The sequence below is a fragment of the Arvicanthis niloticus genome, chromosome 7 (assembly GCF_011762505.2).
Source record: "Arvicanthis niloticus isolate mArvNil1 chromosome 7, mArvNil1.pat.X, whole genome shotgun sequence".
NCBI classification, from domain to species: Eukaryota; Metazoa; Chordata; class Mammalia; order Rodentia; family Muridae; genus Arvicanthis; species Arvicanthis niloticus.
In genome coordinates, this window is record NC_047664.1 from 81,563,166 (window position 1) to 81,584,276 (window position 21,111).

Sequence of the window (21,111 nt, forward strand, 5' to 3'; positions counted from 1 at the left end):
AGTGGTTTCTGTAGCAATGTAATATCTCAAAATACTATAAATTATATAACAGCAACTCATGATTAAAACAAACCTCTGTTATTTATGTAACAATTTGTTTTTCCCATGAATAATGCTGAATTGTTTTGTGTCATATGAAGTAAATGCCACAGAGATTTATAGTTATTCCAGATGTAGATGTTCCATGTATTTGCAAAACTCCATTGTGTGATCTGGACTCACTCAAGACCACCCGAATAAAAAATTTTGGTATGTTGGATGTTGATGGTTCTGAAGACTCATCTTTCACCAAAAACTCAATAGATTTTCATGCCAAGTATTTAGGGAATTTCTGAAATAAACTGTGGGTCAATTTAGCCACATAACAAATTTATCAGCACGTGTGTATGTGTGTGTGTATGAGGAATTATGTACTGTTTATTTTATATTTGTTTTGGGTATGTGCAGAGGTGGCTGTCAGTACATATGTACATGTGTGCATTTAGAAAATAGAGGTTGAGGACGTATGTTCTCCTTGATCTCAGTCCACATTGTTGTTTGACATAAGGTGCTTTTCTGAACATCATTTTATTTAGACTAGGAGGCTCATGAACTTCAGGAATCCATCAATGAGTGTTTCCTCCATGGCTGACTGCTTTTATAGAGGAGTATTTTAGTCCTTGGCTTTATTTGGATTCTGGGGAGCCAATCTCAGGTCTGGTCCTCATGGTTGTGCATTGAACATCTTACTGACTAAGCCATAAAATGGGCTTCAGCATTATACTTAGTTTAGTAGGTTGTGCTAATATATAGCAGATTTTGTTTTGTATTTGGAAAATAAGAACCTACCTAAGATAATGTATTCATTGTTTAAAGAAAACTTATACAAAATAAAGATAATATGTCTTATTTAAAAAATTTACCACCTGTAAAAAGGTGATGTATATATTATTAAAACCAAAATAAAGGTAATGTATATATTTCTCAAAGAAAACCTACACAAAATAAAGGTGACACATATATTATTTTGATGATACTAAATTTAAAAATATTAATATTATTGATTGTTATTTCCCTTCATGCTTTATTTTTTATTTTTATTTTTATTATTAAAGGTCCTTAGTCAGATTGAATTTATGTTTTACTTTATTACAGTATACATATTTTAAATACATCTGGACATATTTTAGTTACAATCCCTAGAATAAAAAATGAAATTTTTTTGTTCAATTTTGAAGTCTCTAAAATCTTTATTATATACTAAAAGAAATGGCAAACCCAAGAAATACTGTCCTGATTGAATGATCATGTTTCTCAATTCTAGTTTTTAGTTTCCCATTCCCTCTGGTAGAAGAATCATATACATATATAAGTTTTCCACCTGAAAATAAATGCTCCTGAAATGTTAAAAATTATATGTTAATAATTATATGTGAAATGGGAATCTATTAATTTGTATTATTTTCAGTCCATGAACTAGACTCTCTTGATCAGAAATGCTTGGAAGAATCTGGCCACATAAAATTGACTATAAGTACAAAAAGAAAAAAAATACTTCTACAGAATCATATATTATTTTTTAAATGCACTAGATTTTATTCACTGTTCTGTAAACTTGGCTCTGTCATACAACAGAGTAAACATTACATCTGAAATACTGGATATTGTTTACATTTTATTATAAATAGTATTTGATTTTTAGAAATGATCAATCTCTTTCTTTCAGAAAACTCAAAATGATTTAAAGTATAGACTGAAAAAGAGTACACATAAAGAAAAAGCAAAGAATGCTTCAAAATGCAGTATAGCAAGAGAGAGTACTGGTGCACGCCTTTAGTCCCAACACTTAGGAGGCAGAGACAGTAAGAGCTCTGAGTTTGAGGCCAGCCTAGTCTACAGAGCAAGTTCCAGAATAGCCAGAGAAACCCTGAAAAATCAGAAAACAATCAACCAAACAAAATGCATTAAAACTTTAAAAAACAAACTGATTAAAGTGAAATAGTTTATCAAAATAAGAGGCCTCTGTCACTCCCTTAAACCAGTCTATAGCTGGGACCTTTATACAGACTCAATTATCATGGAAATTTACTTGAAGTTAAACTAAGATAAATAATATAGTTTTACTGTATACCAAAGTAAACTTAAAATAAACCATCAATAGTAGAAAAGTACCCTGAAAAGCACTTTCCATAGGATATGTAATTATATATACATTGTTGTGTGTCCAAGTACATGCTAACTTACATGTCTATCACTACCTTATATGTCAGTTAAATGTCAGGATTAATGAAGAGAATAGACGAAAAATTCATAAGTACATGCATATAATTTGAAACTTATTAACTTATCAGAATATAATAACCCCAGAAATTTGTTTTGAAATAAAGCTTGTCAGATGCCATCAGAATTTAGTTTAAATGTTGTGAGGGATGAAATTTAAGTGAAATCTTCTATGACAAATAATCAGACATAAATCAGAGAGTAGGGAAATACATCAACATCAAATGAGGTTCTTGGGAACACAGGAGGACCACCAAAAGTCTACAGAAAGGAACATTCAACTCATAGAATAGTGAAATCTGGTAGCAAGATGGATTAATGTAGGAAATCATCCAAACCTCATTGATTTTTAATATTGGTTATGCTTCACTAAGTAATAGTACAATTTGAGGAATAAAGACTTCATATTATTATTATTATAGAAAGATGATGATATCCAGAGATGATAATCTGGGTTTTACTAAAATTGTAGCTATGATTATCATAGAAGATTATAGTAATAGCTCAGTCTATCAATGATAAAATCTATATATATCATTGTCTAGTGCTACTGTAATGCACCAATGAACTATTATGGTAGACATTTAGTAAGATTAGGCTCCTCCATGTAGCTTTCAACTCTTCTGCTCCCTGGCTTCACCTTCCTACACCATGCGTATTTATTTATTTATTTATTTATTTATTTATTTATTTATTTAGCTTGTGGCAGTGTTTTTCTGTGTATTCTTGACTGTCTTGGAATTCTCTCTGTAGACCAAGCTGGCCTTAACTTCACATAGATCTGACTATATCTGCCTTCTAAGTGCTGGAGGCATGTGCCTCTGTATCTTTTTTTATAACTGCTTTTACAGAATTTTTTAATATTTTACCTGGATTACATCACACATCTCAAAATCTTACCAAGAGTTAGGTGATACTTTTTAATACTTCTGTTTGTATATTCTTGCAACACTAAGTAGTGACTTTGAAGTGGGCAAAAAAAAATTTTCTTTGTATTTTGAGTATGTACCCCAGAAGGCCATTGCAGATTTAATTATCCTTTCTACCCTGCCTGTTAACAATATAATGATTCAATGTCTGTTTTTAATGTTCTCGGATTCCTGTGCTCTGAATTTTATAAGACTTGGTGCACTCTTTCACGTTGATTGACATTGTCAAAGGACGTTTCATCATAATTATTTTAAACAATCCTTTGGACAATTCTGCCTTCTTGGGTAAGCCAGACACACATGAAGTTCAGATTAGTTACTTCTGATATGTAAACTGCTAGTTTATCTTAGGACATTGCCTTCTGTCCTATGGCTTTTGGGGAGAATCAGTGAACTTTCCCTTCATTACGACAAGGAGTTCTCCCGACCCCTGTTCTTCTACTACCTTTGTGTAGGACAGAGTTCTCTGCTGTAGTAAGTGGAAAGGATAATGCTGAAAATAATTTTGCTCGTCTTTTCATTCAAATAATACTTTCCTAGTGCTTGAAAGCTAACTCGTAAGCATTCAGATTTCCCATTGTTCAATTCCTTCTGTGATGTCTTACAGTGGATCTCACATTAATTGTGATCATTCCTTAGGCTGATATTTTTAAATGAGCTATTAATTAGTGTTTCACAAACTGCAGAAAGTTTAATCACTTTCTTGACTTTATGCCGTAACCCTGAAGCTACTGCAGACTGTTCAGCCCCTATTCGATGCAAGACCACCCAAGGCCTGAGGTGGCACCTAAGTGGGGGGGTTTTAGACAACATCCATCTCTTATGTCTCAAGTGGTCACGTTTGTGTGATCACAGCACATGTAGAACAAACGTAGAGGGTCTCTTCTTTTTAAAAAGTTTCTTTTGAAATACATAATCCTTTTCCTGAGCCCTCGTTTATCATGAATTATAATTATTAATTATTAAGGACATGTTGAGCATCCACGTTGAAGTTTTTGACATTTAGAAGACTGAGAAAATTATGATAATATCAAAATTGATACAAATCGAGACATTTTTTCTTGTAAATTTAATTAGCGGAAAATGTAGAATAAAATTTAGTAATTGCTGAAAAATTATAGCAACTACATGTGAACACACTTATTCAAGCATTTGCTCCATTTGAAAACTATTTCTGTTGAGGTCCACAGCTTTGTGTGTGTATGTGCTTGCAATATATATAGTGCAGATATTTTATAATGCACTATTCATTAGATATTTTTCATTTACATTTAATTTTTCATATTAAGTCACCTAAATTTCATGCTTTTATTTTTTAGTACAGAATTTAATAGCCTTTTTCTTTTTTTATGTTGTCAATTTAAATTTTCTAGGTATTTCATTTAACTGAGTGCTGAAATACCATTCAAATTATTCTTTTTTGAAGTACTCTTGAAATTGGTGGTATTGGACTCATACTAGTAGATGCACCTTTAAAGGAGATGTAGAGTTGATACTTCTTTTGGCTTCCAATGATACTTTCACTGACAGCCATTTTAGACTGAATTTTCTGACACACTTTTATTGGTTAAATCAATGTGTTGGCATGTGCTAGTGGCACAGAGAAAACAGACATATTTAAGAAAATCACATCAAAGACTTCATTGAAGGATGAAAATTGGTAATATATGCTTTATGGCAAAAATTTTAGTGATGAAGTACTTGCCAATACCATTGTCAAAGGATAGAAACACATACCTTTTAGTACCATATCCCCATCTGTGATTAAGAAACAAATTAGATAGTCCTTAGTCAGCATGTACAAGTGGTTGATTAACTTCTTCCTCAGAATTCACTGGATGTGAGTCACTTTTATCTTTTAATTTTCAAAAGATCATTTTTTTTCTTATAATCATTGGGATGTAAAAAAAAAAAAAATCCCTCTTATCATCTACTCAAAATTTAGTGGCTTTTTACATATATGTTATATATAGTACATATAGTATCTATCGAGCTAATGTTTTTTTCTAATAAAAGGGATAGTAATATTAGGTCACCTGCATGGGCTCTTTGCAATAGTTTTCTTTCACTGGGATGGTAATTACTCAGGATCCAAGGTTTCAAAGTCAATTCTCGATATTCCTTTAGGCAGAGCTCTGTGTTTTACTCTGTAGCTTCAAACTCAGTGGATTAAAATCAATGTATTCATTCTTTGAAAATTTCTGTGCATTAGGAATCTGGGCGTCGTTTCACTACATGCATGTACTGCATGTAAAGAAAGGCAGTCTGTGCGTGGTGAGGCTTCCAGGTTTCCTGAATCCTTACAAGGAAGTACCGGTGGCTGTCAGCAGGGGGCCTCAGCTCCTCAGGCCCTTCCTCCGTTGTTGGCCTGCCTGAGTTCCGTTAATATTTGGCCTGAACTGCTTTGTGATTTCATTGAACTGCTCTGGAAAACTCTGCAGTCGTTGCTTCCACACCATAGGCATCAGAAACCTGTCACTAAGGCTAGACATAGAGAAAGAAAAAGACAGTAAGCATGGAGGAGTAGCAAAGACTTATAAGGCATATTAAAAACGAGTGCATAATGTTCTTTAAAAGCAATAGAACAGCCTATGCTCCCTACCCAGGTTATCTTCTCTACAGTTCTGACATTTTAAAGGTCTCTGTAAATTCATCTTTTACAAGAGTTTGTTCACAGCAGCATATATCAACCCATCTGTCTATGCCAGGGACCTGGTTCCCATCCTTGTTTCTCTGTCTTTTACCTTGTGAGTTTAACCATTAAATATTATGGCTGCTATGTTCTTTAACATAGACCTCATATGTTCTTTACTGTTACCATCTTAAAGGAATGATCTTTTTTTTTTTTCATTTAATTAATACAAATTAGCCTTCTGTCCTGTGTTTCTTTGACATTCTTATGAAAGAAATTTCTTGACAGAATTATTTTTAAAAATACATAAACAAAAGCATAACGGAGGGAATGAACAATAAATACAAATGTGGACTATTTGGTTTTTTTTCAATTATAAAAGATAGCACAGGATGCAGATACTACCTCTTGTTTTATGGACATTTATGTACAACCATTTTTTAAAGTCTATTATGGCACATGAAGAAAAAATAAAGTGCTTTATTTACCTCTCCTATTTAAAGACCCATCCACTGTACTGACAAATGGTTTAATTCATATGGTCTACATAGTCCTAGAATAGACAGTACCCCAATTGTTGTGTCTCTCTAGTGATAAGTATCAAATTCCTTCAAAGGATCAGTGACCACTGATAACTCCAACCTTGCTGCTCTATCCGTGTTCTCTTAGTAGTCCACTCCTGTTCTGCTTACATATTACTGTGGTTCTGTATACTGCTCCTGAAATCTAGATTTATGACCCCAAAATTATGCACATACAGGTATTATTCTGACTTCCTTCACTCAGTGTGTATGAAGCAGAACTACTTATATTACTTTATGTAGAATCCTCAACTAACTAATCATTGCTGGTCTTTCAGTCTGTTTGGTTATTACATCTTATTGATGACCTTCTGCTAACCACCCACCATGCCCTACACAATACTTCTCTATTTGAAAGTCTCAGTTTTGTTTCCTGGAGTTATCCGGGAAAGTTTCTAAGTCCTACTTGGAGCTCAGGAGACAATATCTAAGTCCTGTTTGGTCACTAGCTTCAGCCACTTGTCTCTCTATGTGTAGTTATTATACACATGGGTCCATTAGAGCATATACCAGCAGGCATAATTGATCAGCCCTGGTGATAATGGAGAAAGCCCAAAGAGGGAACCACAAAAAAATAGAGATTTTTAATAAAGGAATGCATAAAGGTTCTAAAAAATAAGAAATTTATGAAAATGAGTTAATTATCATTAAATCTTATACAGAGGATAATTTTTTAATTAGGTCTGTTTTTTTGCATGGAATTTGTAGTATATTCTGAGGCTCTGGTCTCTCGCCTTCTCTCTCTCTCTCTCTCTCTCTCTCTCTCTCTCTCTCTCTCTCTCTCTCTCCCTTCACACACTTGCACATACACACACACACACATATACAATCCCCACATGAGTATGTGCATGTGTTTACATGTATGTGCGTGCATGTGTGTGTGTCTAAATCTAAAAGAGAGAAAAATAAACAAAAACTTTAAAAGCAGCCCTCATGGAGGTAGGAGCACAATGCAGCCAGAAGTACTTTTTAATAAATTCTTTTTTGTCATATTTGTTTGTAAAGACATTTAGCATTACTCTAAGAAGCCCTTTGAATAGCTAACTAGGCAATGTTGTAGTCTCCAGGAATGCATTCCATCAAAACACACACACATCATTTGTGGAGTGAATTTTTTCACTGGGTTACCAAGTGGGTGGATTTTTATGTTAAAAGGAAGAACATTTCCACAGTTGGAACTTGGAGCATTATATAAAATATTAGCTGTCAGGCTGCAGAGATGGCTCAGTGGTTAAGAGTACCAATTGCTCTTCCAGAGGTCCTGAGTTCAATTCCCAGAACCACATGGTGGCTCACAACCATCTGTAATGGGATCTAATGCCCTCTTCTGGTGTGAATGAAGACAGCGAGTGTACTCACATACTTTAAATAAATAAATAAATAAATCTTTTAAAAAATTACCTGTCTGCGTACGGTGTGTGTGTGTATGTATGTATGTATATATACATATATGTGTGTGTGTGTGTGTGTGTGTATATATATATATATATATATATATATATATATATAGAGAGAGAGAGAGAGAGAGAGAGGTGTCATCTTTGTAGATCCAAAATGAATACATGGAAAATTTATTCCTTCACATTTTACTTGACTCTGCATCTGTCTAATGTTTGGATCTTAATGATACATTTGACAGTGACAACCCAGGCTAAAGCTATGTCAATGTTTTGACAAACTTGACTGATGAGTTTAATCAGCCAAATTGTCCACTTACTCCAACAGGATGTCTGTCAGCATGGATTGCTTATGTGCTCTCTCTTTGTTAAATTAACTTGATTCCAACCTAAGTAAATCACCATAATATAGCCAGATAAACACAGCATTCGGACGATTTACAAACTAATCCTTCCTAAATAGCTAAACCAAGGTTCAGGTATAGCTTGTCTTTTAACAAATGTTCAAAATGTCTTATAAGGCACTAAAACTTATGTCTTTATGTAAATTTTCTGAAAACAAGAAAACCCATATGATCCCATTTAAGAGACAAAATCATGACGCTGGATTCATGAACTGGAACATTTTTCTTTTTATCATTCTGTCTTTTTTTTCAGATTCAGATAAGAAAACATGTCTTTATTTATGGGGATAGAATCTTAATATTAGAGAAGTATGAATGTTTGGATAGCTATATGAATTCCTGGATGGTAAACAGGGATGCTTTAATTTAAGAGCAGTAGATAACATTTTCTCCTTTGTGACAATAACCTGACAAAATATTGACTCAAGACAAAGTAGGAAAATAACATTATAGTCAGATTCTCATGATGATAAGATGATAATAATCACGATGTCTGTGGCCAGTGTTTACAATGTGCTACATTTGTGTCTGCGTGTGTGTGTGTCTTTCTGTGTGTGTTTGTGTGTGTGTGTGTGTGTGTCTGTCTGTCTGTCTGTGTGTGTGTAAGAGAAGGAAAATAGATAGGTCATAGCTGAGATATGTGTCATGTTGGGAGTCAGACATTCTGGAATCAAATGTACAATGCAGGCAGAAGTACTTTTTATTTTAATTTTTTTTTGTTTTTAATTATGTATAAATATGCATGCCTATTTCATTGTACATATGCATCGTGTAGATGACCAAAGTGTCCAAAAGAGGATATCAGATCCTCAGGATCTGCAGTTATAGGCAGTTATAGGCAGTTAAGAGCTCTCTGATGTGGGTTCTGGGAAGTAAACTTAGACCCTCTAGGAGGCTGTGTGCTTGGCCGTTGTCTCATCCCTCCAGCCACAGCTAGAAGTACTGTAAGTGCTCTGCTCTGAAGTTTTTTTTTTAATAATATGTTTTATCGGATATTTTATTTACATTTCAGATGTTATCCCCTTTCTCCATTCCCTCCCCACTCAGGAACCCCCAATCCCATCCCCCCTCCTCCTACTTCTATGAGGATCTGCCCCCAATCACCCACCCACTCCCACCTCCCCACCCTCAAATTCCTCCACACTGGGGCATCCAGCTAAGGATGACCAAGGACCTCCTGTCCCACCAATGCCCGACAATGCCATCCTCCCCTACATATACAGCTGGAGCCATGGGTCTCTCCCTATGTGTTCCCAGGCTGGTGATTTAGACCCTGCTCAGGAGTTTTAAAAGAAGTCTATGATACAAGCAGAAATACGACAGAAGCTATGTCATTCTAAATTTTAAAATAATAGACGTTTTCAAAAGAAATCACTATTTCTAAAGTCAAAACGGTCATCATATTTCGCTTCCTCTGCTCTTCTTTTCTTATCTCTGCATCTCCTCATCACCCTGTCTTCCACATTTTATGCTTAGAAAAAGAACAAAAAAATGCATAGATTGTAAATACTTGTTTTTATGGATGGACACATTAGGGAATTAACTAACTGTGCAAATTTAATCTGTCCCTTACATAAAAATATTTAAAAATCTACTTATTTCACAGTTGGAAAATACTTCAACTATAATTTCAATGATATCTTTTTAAGAAAAACTTAGTTAGTTTTCATGACATTTAAACATTTGACTTTCTTCCAGTGTTGTACTGGCAAGGAAAGGGAAAATGTTAATATCAACATAAAAAGATAAGATATCTTCTGTAGTAAAATTAAGTATATATGTGTACCAATTATTTGAAATGTGAGAACCAGAACATTAGCTTGTGATAACCATAGACAATAAATATGGATTTTTCTTAATATAAGATTTTTATAACAATATAGCTTGTACAAACTTAGGCAATAATTCACAAAAAGAAATAAGATATTCAATTAAAATAAACACATGATGCCATGGTTTATTTATTAGTTTGGCTAAATATCAATAAATTGATTACATTTAATTTTGAAATGAAATTAATAGATTAATTTCATTTTGAAAATTGATTCCACTTAATTTTAACGTGGTATTGGTTAACTAAACATTTTTATTGTTTTTAAAAACAGTTATCTACATTTGACATGCATCTCCTGAAAACATCAATTTCATTTTTAAAAGTTCACTTTTTGGCGTCGTAAGAACAAAATAAATGGCAGCTTAGACTTTTAAGAAGTTGTTGTTATACATAGATCGGGAGAAATTGTCATTTGTTATTACTGGAAAAAGAAATATCCCATATTACTTAAAATTGTATTTCCTTGCTGTTTTAGCACTTGTTCTAGTTAACCCAGGTACTGCAAAAGCAAATGTGTGTCATGTCCTTGGATGTGCAATGATGATGGTGTCTTTTTTACCTTCCTGTAGCTTTCAGCCGCGCCCCAATTCCCATGGCAGTGGTCCGCAGAGAGCTCTCCTGTGAGAGCTACCCCATTGAGCTTCGCTGTCCTGGTACGGATGTCATCATGATCGAGAGCGCCAACTACGGGAGGACAGATGACAAGATCTGTGACTCGGACCCTGCTCAAATGGAGAATATTCGGTGTTATCTACCAGATGCCTATAAGATTATGTCTCAAAGGTACGGTGCCCCCAGACCTCTTCCTTGCACGGGTATCAAAATCAGTGTAAATTTGCTTGATAGACAATGTGGATAAGGTTTTTGAAGGTGGTGTGTGTTTTAGAAAAGTTTCCACTACAGAATTTCCACTGTAGATCACACCCTGTAACACCAGAGTGTCAGTGTTACAATCTGCACTATGGCGCTTGGACAACAGAAAGCTCAGTAGCGTTATTAGTAAAGTTAATGATGCAGTCTGCCTAGTGTTATATACTGATAGTGTTCTTTAAAAATGGATTGGTTATAAAAGAGACAAAATTGTCTTAAGTCAGAATTTTCTCTTAAATGTATAGTGTGGAAATAGACTTATTCACAATTATTTCCTAATTATGTAAGAATTGGGAATACAAATAATTTAGAAAAGAAAAAGCCATGTTAGGTGTCAGTGATTAAGAGGAGGTAAAAAAAAAAAAAAAAAAAAAAAAAAAAAAAAAAAAAAAAAAAAAAAAAAAAAGCAGTTGATGCTCTTACGAAAGACCCAAGTTTGATTCCCAGCACTGACATGGATACCAAACACCAACTACTGCCTGTAACTACAGTTTTAGGGTTTCTGACTCCCTGCTTCTGGCCTCCATCGGCACCTGGACTCCTGTGGTGAATATTCAGAAAGGCCAACATACACATACACACATAAATAAAAATAAAAATAAATCAATATGTGATTTATATAATCATTAATCAGAACACAGTAGTCTGTAATTGATAAAGCATTATTTTACGTTGGAAAAGTGAAGAAAATACTAATTTGCACTATAGTATTTGAAATGGATTTAATATGTTTGACTAAATTATTACCACATAAAAATGTGTGAACCAAGGTAGCATGTAATTTCAAGAGATAAGGAAAACTGATGGTAAGATTTAAGAAGATTTGTCATAAGTTTCTTCTTTTTTATATTTTATTTACATTTCAGATGCCATCCCCTTTCCCCCTTTCACCTCCCTAGAAAACCCCTATCCCATGCCCCCCCTTTTTTTTTTGCTTTTATACAAATTTTTAAAATGTTAATCAAAGGCTTTATAAGTTTGGTAATGCTCAATCAGAAGTGTAACCCAATACTCAACCTAGATATATAAACTATCTTTGACTGGTGGAGACATGTGAACATCTGCCTCCATGCCCCCTCTCTCTTTCTCTCTCTCATCACCTAGCTTCTCCTCTCCTTCATCTTCTCCTCTCCTTACTCCATCTCTTCCTCTCCGTATTCCTTCCCCCTTAGCTCCTCCTACATATCCCCCTTCCTGTTAAAATAAAACTTTTCTCTCAAAATACAATTAGAGCATAATTATTCCTAATTGTACCAGTTAGGTACAAGATAGTCCTAACACCCAGTCCATCATTTTGTTGACTAACCAGAACCTCTGTCATCTCTGCTAACTAAAACACTTAGTTTTGAACCTGGCTTTTTTCTTGGCTTTAGAATGGATGTCAGCTGAAAACCATCCACTCAAATCTTTTCTCTCAAAGTAAATAGCCAGGATTGGCTATGAAACTATAGGTCTTCAACCCTGTCAGAAATCCAGAATGACTGAGTTAACTGAAATTAAGGGAAGCACTAAGCATAGCTTCTAAAACTTAGCCAATTTATAGAGACCGCTGAATACCTGGAAAGCCCCTATACTACCGAACGTTGGAGCATCAAATCTTCAGCCTTCTGGCCCAGAATCATCTGACAGACCTTATTGATGCAAAATTATTAAGGGCTGATTACTCTGTCTTGGCAGATATAATCAGTTGACTATTCTGCAAGTGTGTCCTTTTCTGGACAGTAATTTGTCTGTAGATGGAAAGAGGCAATTCTTGCCTAGTGGCTGTCTCACCACAATTGGAATAACTCCAAAGATGCTCAATTTCTTCTTAGAATCCACGACAGGAAGCTGTCAGGAGCAAACAGGTCTCTAATCAAAATGAACATTATTATAGAAATATTTGTAATGTCAATTCTATGGACTTCTGACGTTTTGAAAACCAACTATCCATGTAAGGTAACCTGGATTGTGGTCTGTTAACTCCTCTCAGCTATTTCTAAATAAAATATGGAAAACACCCTAACAATAAACTCAAAGCCATGAATTTGCTATAGTCCCTTAACTCATAGGCTAACCGTCCCAAATCAGTTAAAATAGTTAAAGAAGAACCGGGTCTAAGCCTTGTATTCCTAAATGTGTTATACAGGCACAATGCCCTTGAGAGTATCAATATTCATCTCACTTTTATATCAATAAGAAGCTCATACCAATGAAAACCTTAAATTTGAAATCAAAGTAAATTTTGTTCCATTTAAGAAATTATAACTTCATCTTGATAATAATTATACAGACTTTTACCAATAGGTTATGGCTATGCAATAAGTCCTAGCTAATCTTCCTTGTTCCAACAAAACCACTACTTTTCCCTAGAAAGACAGACCAATATTAACCACCTTAGTCCCCAAGCCCAGGGAATAGGGGCGCTGACTCTTCTTTAACTTCTTCAAGCTGATTATGGGTGTTGAGATATTAGAAGAGGGGTGGGGGGAAGAGTAAGTTGATAAGCCTCTGATGCTGTGTCTTCACTGAATCCAGATGGAATTCCAGGACATCAGAGGTTTGGGCAGGTCTGCTCAGTATGCTTGATGAGTAGATACACCAAGGCTGTGTATTTTGCAATATACAATTCTCAGAACAAGTTTTAGTATCAAGAAGAAAAAAAAATTTTTTTTCCTAGAGGGCTGACATTTTTTTAAAGATGTTGGTTCTAACAACTTTTTTTTCCCTTTTTAAAATTGGTTATAATATTTACATTTCAAATTTTATCCCCTTATTTTATTCCCCCCACCACCCAGGAACCCCTTATCCCATCCCCCCTCCTTGTGCTTCTATGGGGGTGTGATTTTCCAGTTTCTATGATGCTGTTTCCATTAACATAAACTGTGTCCTAAATTTCTAAATCCTTCTGTTTGTGTTATTAAATCTCCTATTTTTCTAATTTTCTCCTTTTTGTCCAATTTTTATCTCTCTCTTTTTTTTAATTGGGTATTATATTTACCTTTCAGATTTTATCCCCTTACCCCACTTCCTCCTACCACCCAGAAACCTCCTATCCCATCCCCACTCCTCATGCTTCTATGAGCCAGTGCCCGCACCTACCCCCCCACTACCCCCTCCCCACCCTCACATCCCCCCCCCAACTCTGTGTTTGTTTTTTATGGGACCAAGAAACTCCTCTCCCACCTATGCCCAACAAGGCCATCCTCCCCTACATATACCGCTGGAGTCATGGGTCCCTCCCTATGTGCTCCCAGGCTGGTGGTTTAGACCCTGGGGGGCTCTGGTTGTTTGGTATTGTTGCTTTCCTCCTGGGGTCACAAACCCTTTCTGCTCCTTCAGTCTTCTCTCTAAGTTCTCCATTGGGAAACCCTTGATCCTATCAGTGGTTAACTGTGAACATTGTCCTCTGAATGTGTTAGTCTTTGGCAGACCTCTTAGGAGACAGCTATATCATGTTCTTGACAGCATGCACTTCCAGCCATCCATAACAGTGTTTAGCTTAGGTGGCTGTACATGGGATGAATACCCAGGTGGAATGGTCTCCTGATGGCCCGTCCTTCAGTTTCTGTCCCATGTTTTGTTTCCATATTTGCTCCCTTGAGTATTTTTGTAACAAAAGTTTCTTATGTGTTAATTATACATACATATGTGTACATAATGTGTGCATATATACATACATATATATGCATATAGAGAGACATAGGGAGAGGAGACAAACATATAGTAAACCTTTGTTTACTATTATAATAATTTCTTGGAAATAGTTATTTACTTTATATATCTTCATACTTTCTACTTTATCAGTGTTATTAGTTATTAAGAAATTCATCAGTAAGTGATGCATTTACTGAATGCCTATTATAATTGAATAGGTGCACTATTTCACAAGTATTTTTACTCAGATTATTTATTATTATGTAGTTATTAAGGCATTATTAAATATAAGGATAAATTATAACTCAGAGAAAACTAAATAACTTGACTAATCACAAACACAACACACTGGTTTGTGCCTAATCTTCAGATTTAAATAAGTAACACATACAAAAGCATTTTCTGTTTCTGGCTATGAAACCCATAATTATTTTGGCTATGTCTCTTCTTTGAAAATATTTTATTACTGTGTATGTACAATATGCAGGAAATACACACGTGTCGTTATGGATGTGCAGCCTTCAGGGGACCATTTTTATAAAGTTGGTTCTATCCTTCCAGCTTTACCTGGAATCAGGGATTAAATTAAAATCTCTAGCCTAGTGAGGCAAGTATCTTTATGCATTGAACCACCTCACTGGCCTCAATTGATTTCTTAAGTCTTAAATTGTTTGTATGCTTAAGTGTGGTTAGGAGACTATCAGAGTCAATATCATTAAGTTAATGCTGGACATATAAATTATTAATAGAAATCATAACATGTATGTCTGATGAACATGTTATTTGAAGGATGCTGGAGGGACGATTCACTTTGCATGAATTGTGGGCTTTGGTTTGTCTGTTGATAAAAGAGTAACTTATGCTAAAGTAGGCGCTGAATGAACATGTAGCAATTATGGATCCATTTGATAAAAGTTGGAAAATTCTTTACTAGTGTGTCTTCATTATTATAAAATTGACAAGGTTCCATCTAGTCTAGATAAAAAGTTATAAAAAGATTTTAGTCTTTTCTTTCCATGTTGGTGTAATATTTACTCTGGAAAGGTTTACTATAAGCGTCATAGTGGCTAAATAATTATTTCAGTTGGGTAATCAGACATAAGATTCCCTCCATTCCATAATAGTTTCTTTTAGGTAGCACAGGTTTTTGGGGTTAGGGGCTGATTAATGTAGAGCAGAAGCATGAACTTCATTAGTTTTGTTCTGTAGAAGACTTTCCTTAAAATTGTTTTAGTCCATTAATACCATCCCAGAATAATCCATAATCATGTAATTATTACAAACAATAGTGATAATGGACCATCTCAATATGCTGAAGTATTTAGGCTGCGTACCCATAGTGACACATCTACAGTAGGAACCAGCCTTCAGCACTGCCTAAATACGCTGAGTAACCTCTCCTGGTAAGTTCTTAATGGAGACTTTTCAAGTAGGCTGAAACAACTGTGGTTGTTCATCTTTGCACTGCTAAGTGCAGTGCGTTTTCAGTTTCCAAAACAAATGTTTGATCCTCACTGAGAGAAGTTTGGGTCCCTGTTGTCAGATGGCCAAGGCTACCTAGCTTTTTTTATAATTAACTCTTATGATGTCATGTCAACCACATTAAATAATGGAAATAATCACCAATTATGACATTAGGAATGCTAATAACATGGATATGCTAGTCAGATGAATGTATTAAAAATGAAATAAAAATGAAAAGTACTTTCTGAAGTGTATATTAGATAAATGGATTTTTTGTTGTCAAATTTAAGCTTTTCAAAAGATTGTATCAGGGTACAAATATTAAGTATGTCTTGAGGGAGGATTATTACTAAGTAAAAAGTTATTATTACTGTATCCTTGCATTAACTTGTGAAAAAGCCTTTCTTACTTGTTCACTTAAATCTCATAGCTTAGACAGATGAGACAAAGAGACACATAAAATACACTTTGTGTTAAATTTGGACAAGTTACATAAAGTCTGAACTAACTTTTAAGTATGAAAAGTTTGTGTGTTGAAATAAAGGAAATTTGATAGAAGACATCCTCGTTGGTCTGCAGTAAAACTTTCCACTCTGATAGCCCTTGAGGGACGCTATTTTGTTCATAGACCTCAAAATTGCCCAAACTTGTGGGTGGAATGGCTTTGGTCCCTTGGTTTGATCTGGGGTGCACACACACACAAACACACACACACACACACACAAATTGCGCCGACATTTCCAAACCTAAATGATCTCATGCCATTGTTCCCATCTGGTCAGCCTTCTTAACATTTCATATTTATTATTCTTTTTTGATACTAAAATATTAGCTCAGCCAGGCGGTGGTGGCGCACACCTTTAATCCCAGCACTTGGGAAGCAGAGGCAGGTGGATTTCTGAGTTCGAGGCCAGCCTGGTCTACAGAGTGAGTTCCAGGACAGCCCGGGCTATACAGAGAAACCCTGTCTCGAAAAACCAAAAAAAAAAAAAAAAAAAAAAAAAAAAAAAAAAAATTAGCTCCAATGATGGAGTACATTTATTTATCCTTCAGAAACTTTACATCCTCTGTATTCTGTGTGTACGTCAGGTAGACCAAATTATAGCACAGCCATTTCTCTTTGTCTAATTGTATACTTTGAGCATGCCGAATTAATGTTTTTTTTATCCAGGAACCTCTTTAGTGTCCTACTGATTTCTGATTTAGTCATGTTCTCAACATTGATACTTACATGGCTTCTCCTCTCGCATTTCAATACTTTAACCATGTTTTAGAAGAAACATTCAATAAAGTTTTGGGATCTTAGTGTAAAAATAACCTTTGGCAAGCACATAAGTTCAGGAAGTTTCCATGTGGACATCAGCCGGAGTTTTGTGTTGCTTTCAGCCATTAACTGTGATATTTGAGTCATTAACTCAGCCAGAGCTTGAAAGTATACAAATGGTGTTTACTATGACAGTCAGGCTTGATGACTAAATGAACCAGCTATGGTTCCTGCACATAAAATAATCTGGACAGATAAAATGTAGTCAAGAGTATTGTCTGCTCGGCATTTTATTCTTTATTCCTTTACATTTACTGAGGAAATCAAAAGGGGAAGTTTCATTCTGGTAGGTATTATCAGAGTGCCTGTTGGGCTGGAAGGTGCTAACATTGGCTCACTTACATGCAGGAAAGATGGGGGAAAGCACAGGAAGAGCAGCCTCCTTCCTTTAGCTTCTCCTATTGTGGCTATTAAACTTACTGGTGTTCTGTTCAGGATGCCCCTGCATTGGATTTGGCACAGTCCTCTGCAAATATGTCAGTGCTTGGAATCAAACTCTTCTTTCAAAACCATGCTTATCAGTCGGGTACACACGACATCAAGATACCCTAGAAAGACTAGATGGTACACAAGTTGCATAAGTTTCTTGATTTAATTTTTGACCTGGAGCCTTGACTATAAATTTGACATCAATTCCTTCTAAATGTAAGAAATCTGAATGTCACGTGCATTGACACTTAAGCTTTCTTTTATATTTCATAGCATATGTGATCTCAATTTTTTTTACATATGCTTGCCTATAATTTTTAAACTGTGAAAGCATTTGCAAAGAAGTATGTGTATATGCGTGCATGCATGTGTATTTTATATGAGCATGTAATTTCACTGACTTATGCATATAGAAAATTGCACAAGTCAAATGTGTACAGCTCAAGGAAATTTCACAAACTGAGCTCATCCACGCATCTAACAAACTGCTGAAGATGGGGAACATTGGCCACACCCCCTTCTTAAGGACATCTCCGTTCTGACTTCGAGCAATCTAAATTGTTTTTTGCTCATTTTGTAGTTTAAACAAGGATTTTGTATAAGATATACTTGAACTTAGCCTTTCTCATTCACTGCATTTGCTGTGTCCAATTGTCACTGAATACTTTTTATATGCCACATCTTTGTCATTTCAAGTATAATTATATTCTAACACTTTTATAAAGCAGGACAACCTTTACGATGAGTTGGTTTTAGGAAATTTGTATTAATGTAGCAAGATTCTCCAGGCCATTTCCTGTAAATCTCCCTCTCTCCCGACCAGTGCCATGACTTAACTTATGTTTATGGTGTGTGTGTGTGTGTGTGTGCGTGTGTTTGTCCTTGATACATATTTTAGGCTAAAATATAAATATTAAAATGGAGTTAACATTATTAACTTCTCAGTGGGGTCACGGGAAACAGACATAAAATTAAATGCAGACAAAAATAAGTCTGTCATTAACATTTGAATTAACTTAGGTCATGAAATGTAGACAGTAGAAATATATGTTCTCATGAAATAAAATTCCTCCATTTTATTGTGGTTTCAAGAGGATTTTAACAGTATTATATTCTCAGACGTTACCATCACAGAGGGGACACTGCAGAAGAGAGAGAGGGAGAGAAAGAGAATTGTATCTCACCTTTTCAAAGTTACAGTGCACTTGATATCAGCAGCACTGCAGGAGACTTTACAGCTTTCTAAGAGACTTTGGTTTCTGTTGAACAGATTTCTAGAGGAGTTGAAAAGAACCTGCTTTAACAGTAGAGGAAGAAATGCCAGTGGCAGATTTTGTATGTACATAACCTAGTAAGTGTTTCAACAATGGGGAGTATACGTATGAGCTGCTTCTCTGTGGCTGTGATGGATGGGATACATTCAAGGATGTGCGATGACTTCCTTCAAAATCACACACACACACACACACACACACACACACACACACACACTCATGTGCATTTTCCCACACTGGTGTAGAACCAATCTATTTGGCACACCTGATTGATATTTGTGTATGTGTTTGTTTTAAAGGACAGAAAGAAGTAAGGAAGAGCAGATAAGCTGTCCCCTCAGCACTGATATACAGAATAGTGGTATTCACCAGTGTCTTATTTGAGAGAAAGCTTCTGTTTTCCCACATTGCACTTTCTTTATACCTGTGAATCTATCACAACCGATCCGCTTGTATGTTTTTAAGTCCACTTAGCAAATAATTTGATTTTGAAAGAAGGTATCTGTTAAATATTTATATTTTTGGTTTTAACAAAGTTTAAGGAGAAGAAAATCTGTTTCTTCGTGATGTTATCCTAAACCCAGAAAGATCAGGAGAGCCACTGATACAGGTTTGTGATACTGGAAACTGTTTTAAATATAAGTTACTATTTATTTCATTCTTTGAAAGCAAGTCTGTCATATCAAGATGAAATTTATCAAAATACTTATATATTTGGAATTATAATATAATTACATAGTTTCCCTCTCTCTATCCTCCCTCCAAACCCCAGGTACCCTATTTGCTTCAGTTTAAACTTACAGCCCCTTCTGTTGTTATTATCAATGTGCACATGTCTCTGTGTGTGTCTTTTTCTTCCTAACTACACAACTACATTGTGCTCAGTCTGTATATCCATGTATGTACATGTTTTCAGGGTTGACTGTTTGTTACTGGATAGCAAATTGGTCTGCTCTTTCCTGGGGAAGTCTCTCCCACTCTCAGCGTTCCTTAGCTCCCTGTGATGCTTTGTCTAAGGGTGGGCTTTGTGAGCTTTCTTTCATCCATCTTATTGTATCTATTGTCGGCATCCTAGTTCAGTTCCTATTCGGGCTGACACATTGTTGAGACTTCACGGAGTGTAGCCTCTGACATTTCTAAGAAACACGGTAGAACACCAAACTCAGTGCCCCTGGGCCCCGTGACTAGTAGTGAGATTTGAGAACTAAAGCCATCTGTAACCTGAAATATTGAAATGTCCAGTGGTGGTTTTTATTTAATAATGATCATAGTGACTTTGGAGCATGTGACTGTTAATAAATGTTTTGCTAAGGAGCTGCAGCAAAATAATACTAAATAGGACTTCAGTAGAAAAGCGCTGGTATGACCGATATACCTCGAGTTTCCGTCTCATATTTGATTTACAAAGCCAGCGATCAAGTTCGCTCACCTTTAGTAAATGCTCAATGAAGGTTGGGTTTTTTTTGTTTGTTTGTTTATATTTGTAACCTTTTTTTCTTTTCTTTTTCCTATTTTATATGTATGGGTGTTTTGCTCTTATCTTTATCTGGGCACATGTCTGTGCAGTGCAGTGCATTCTAAGGCCAGGAAGAGGGCATTGGATCCTCTGATACTGCAGTTACCAGTGATTGTGAGCCACTATGTGTGTTCTGAGAGTTGAATTTGGGTCCTCTGGAAGAGAAGTCAGTGCCCGTAACTGTTGTGCCATCTTTTCATTCCCAGCGAAACCATTTCCAAACCTTGATTCTACCTTACTTTGTTGTAGTCAGCCTGTAGAACTTGAAATATCAGAATACTTGGATTTTTTTTCTAAGAAAGAAGAAAGCTGGAAGGAAACATTTTTAAGTATTAGATGACATGGGATAAACACCCTCAACTATCTTCTGAAAATGTGATGGTTTGTGCTGGGCTTGTCCACTAAAGCCTAGGAATTTGGAGCTTGGTCCCCGGTGTGGTCATGAAAGAATAGCGCTATTTCTATTGGATGCTAAGGAGAGGTCTTCAGATAATTTCCTATGCATCTGATAATTCCCTAAGAAGTTAACATGAACCAAACTCGTTTAACCATTTCTTGGCCT

The 21,111-nt window shown here is 35.5% G+C and overlaps 1 protein-coding gene across 10 annotated transcripts in view; it reads left to right on the forward strand.

The window, feature by feature from the left end:
* Positions 1–21,111, forward strand: part of Adgrl3 (adhesion G protein-coupled receptor L3) — a 721,722-nt gene that overhangs the window by 332,562 nt on the left and 368,049 nt on the right. For all 10 annotated transcript variants that reach the window (XM_076938716.1, XM_076938717.1, XM_076938710.1 and 7 more), the window contains one exon: positions 10,606–10,819. In XM_076938716.1, the coding sequence (XP_076794831.1) occupies positions 10,606–10,819 (214 nt within the window). The remainder of the gene's footprint in view (positions 1–10,605; positions 10,820–21,111) is intronic.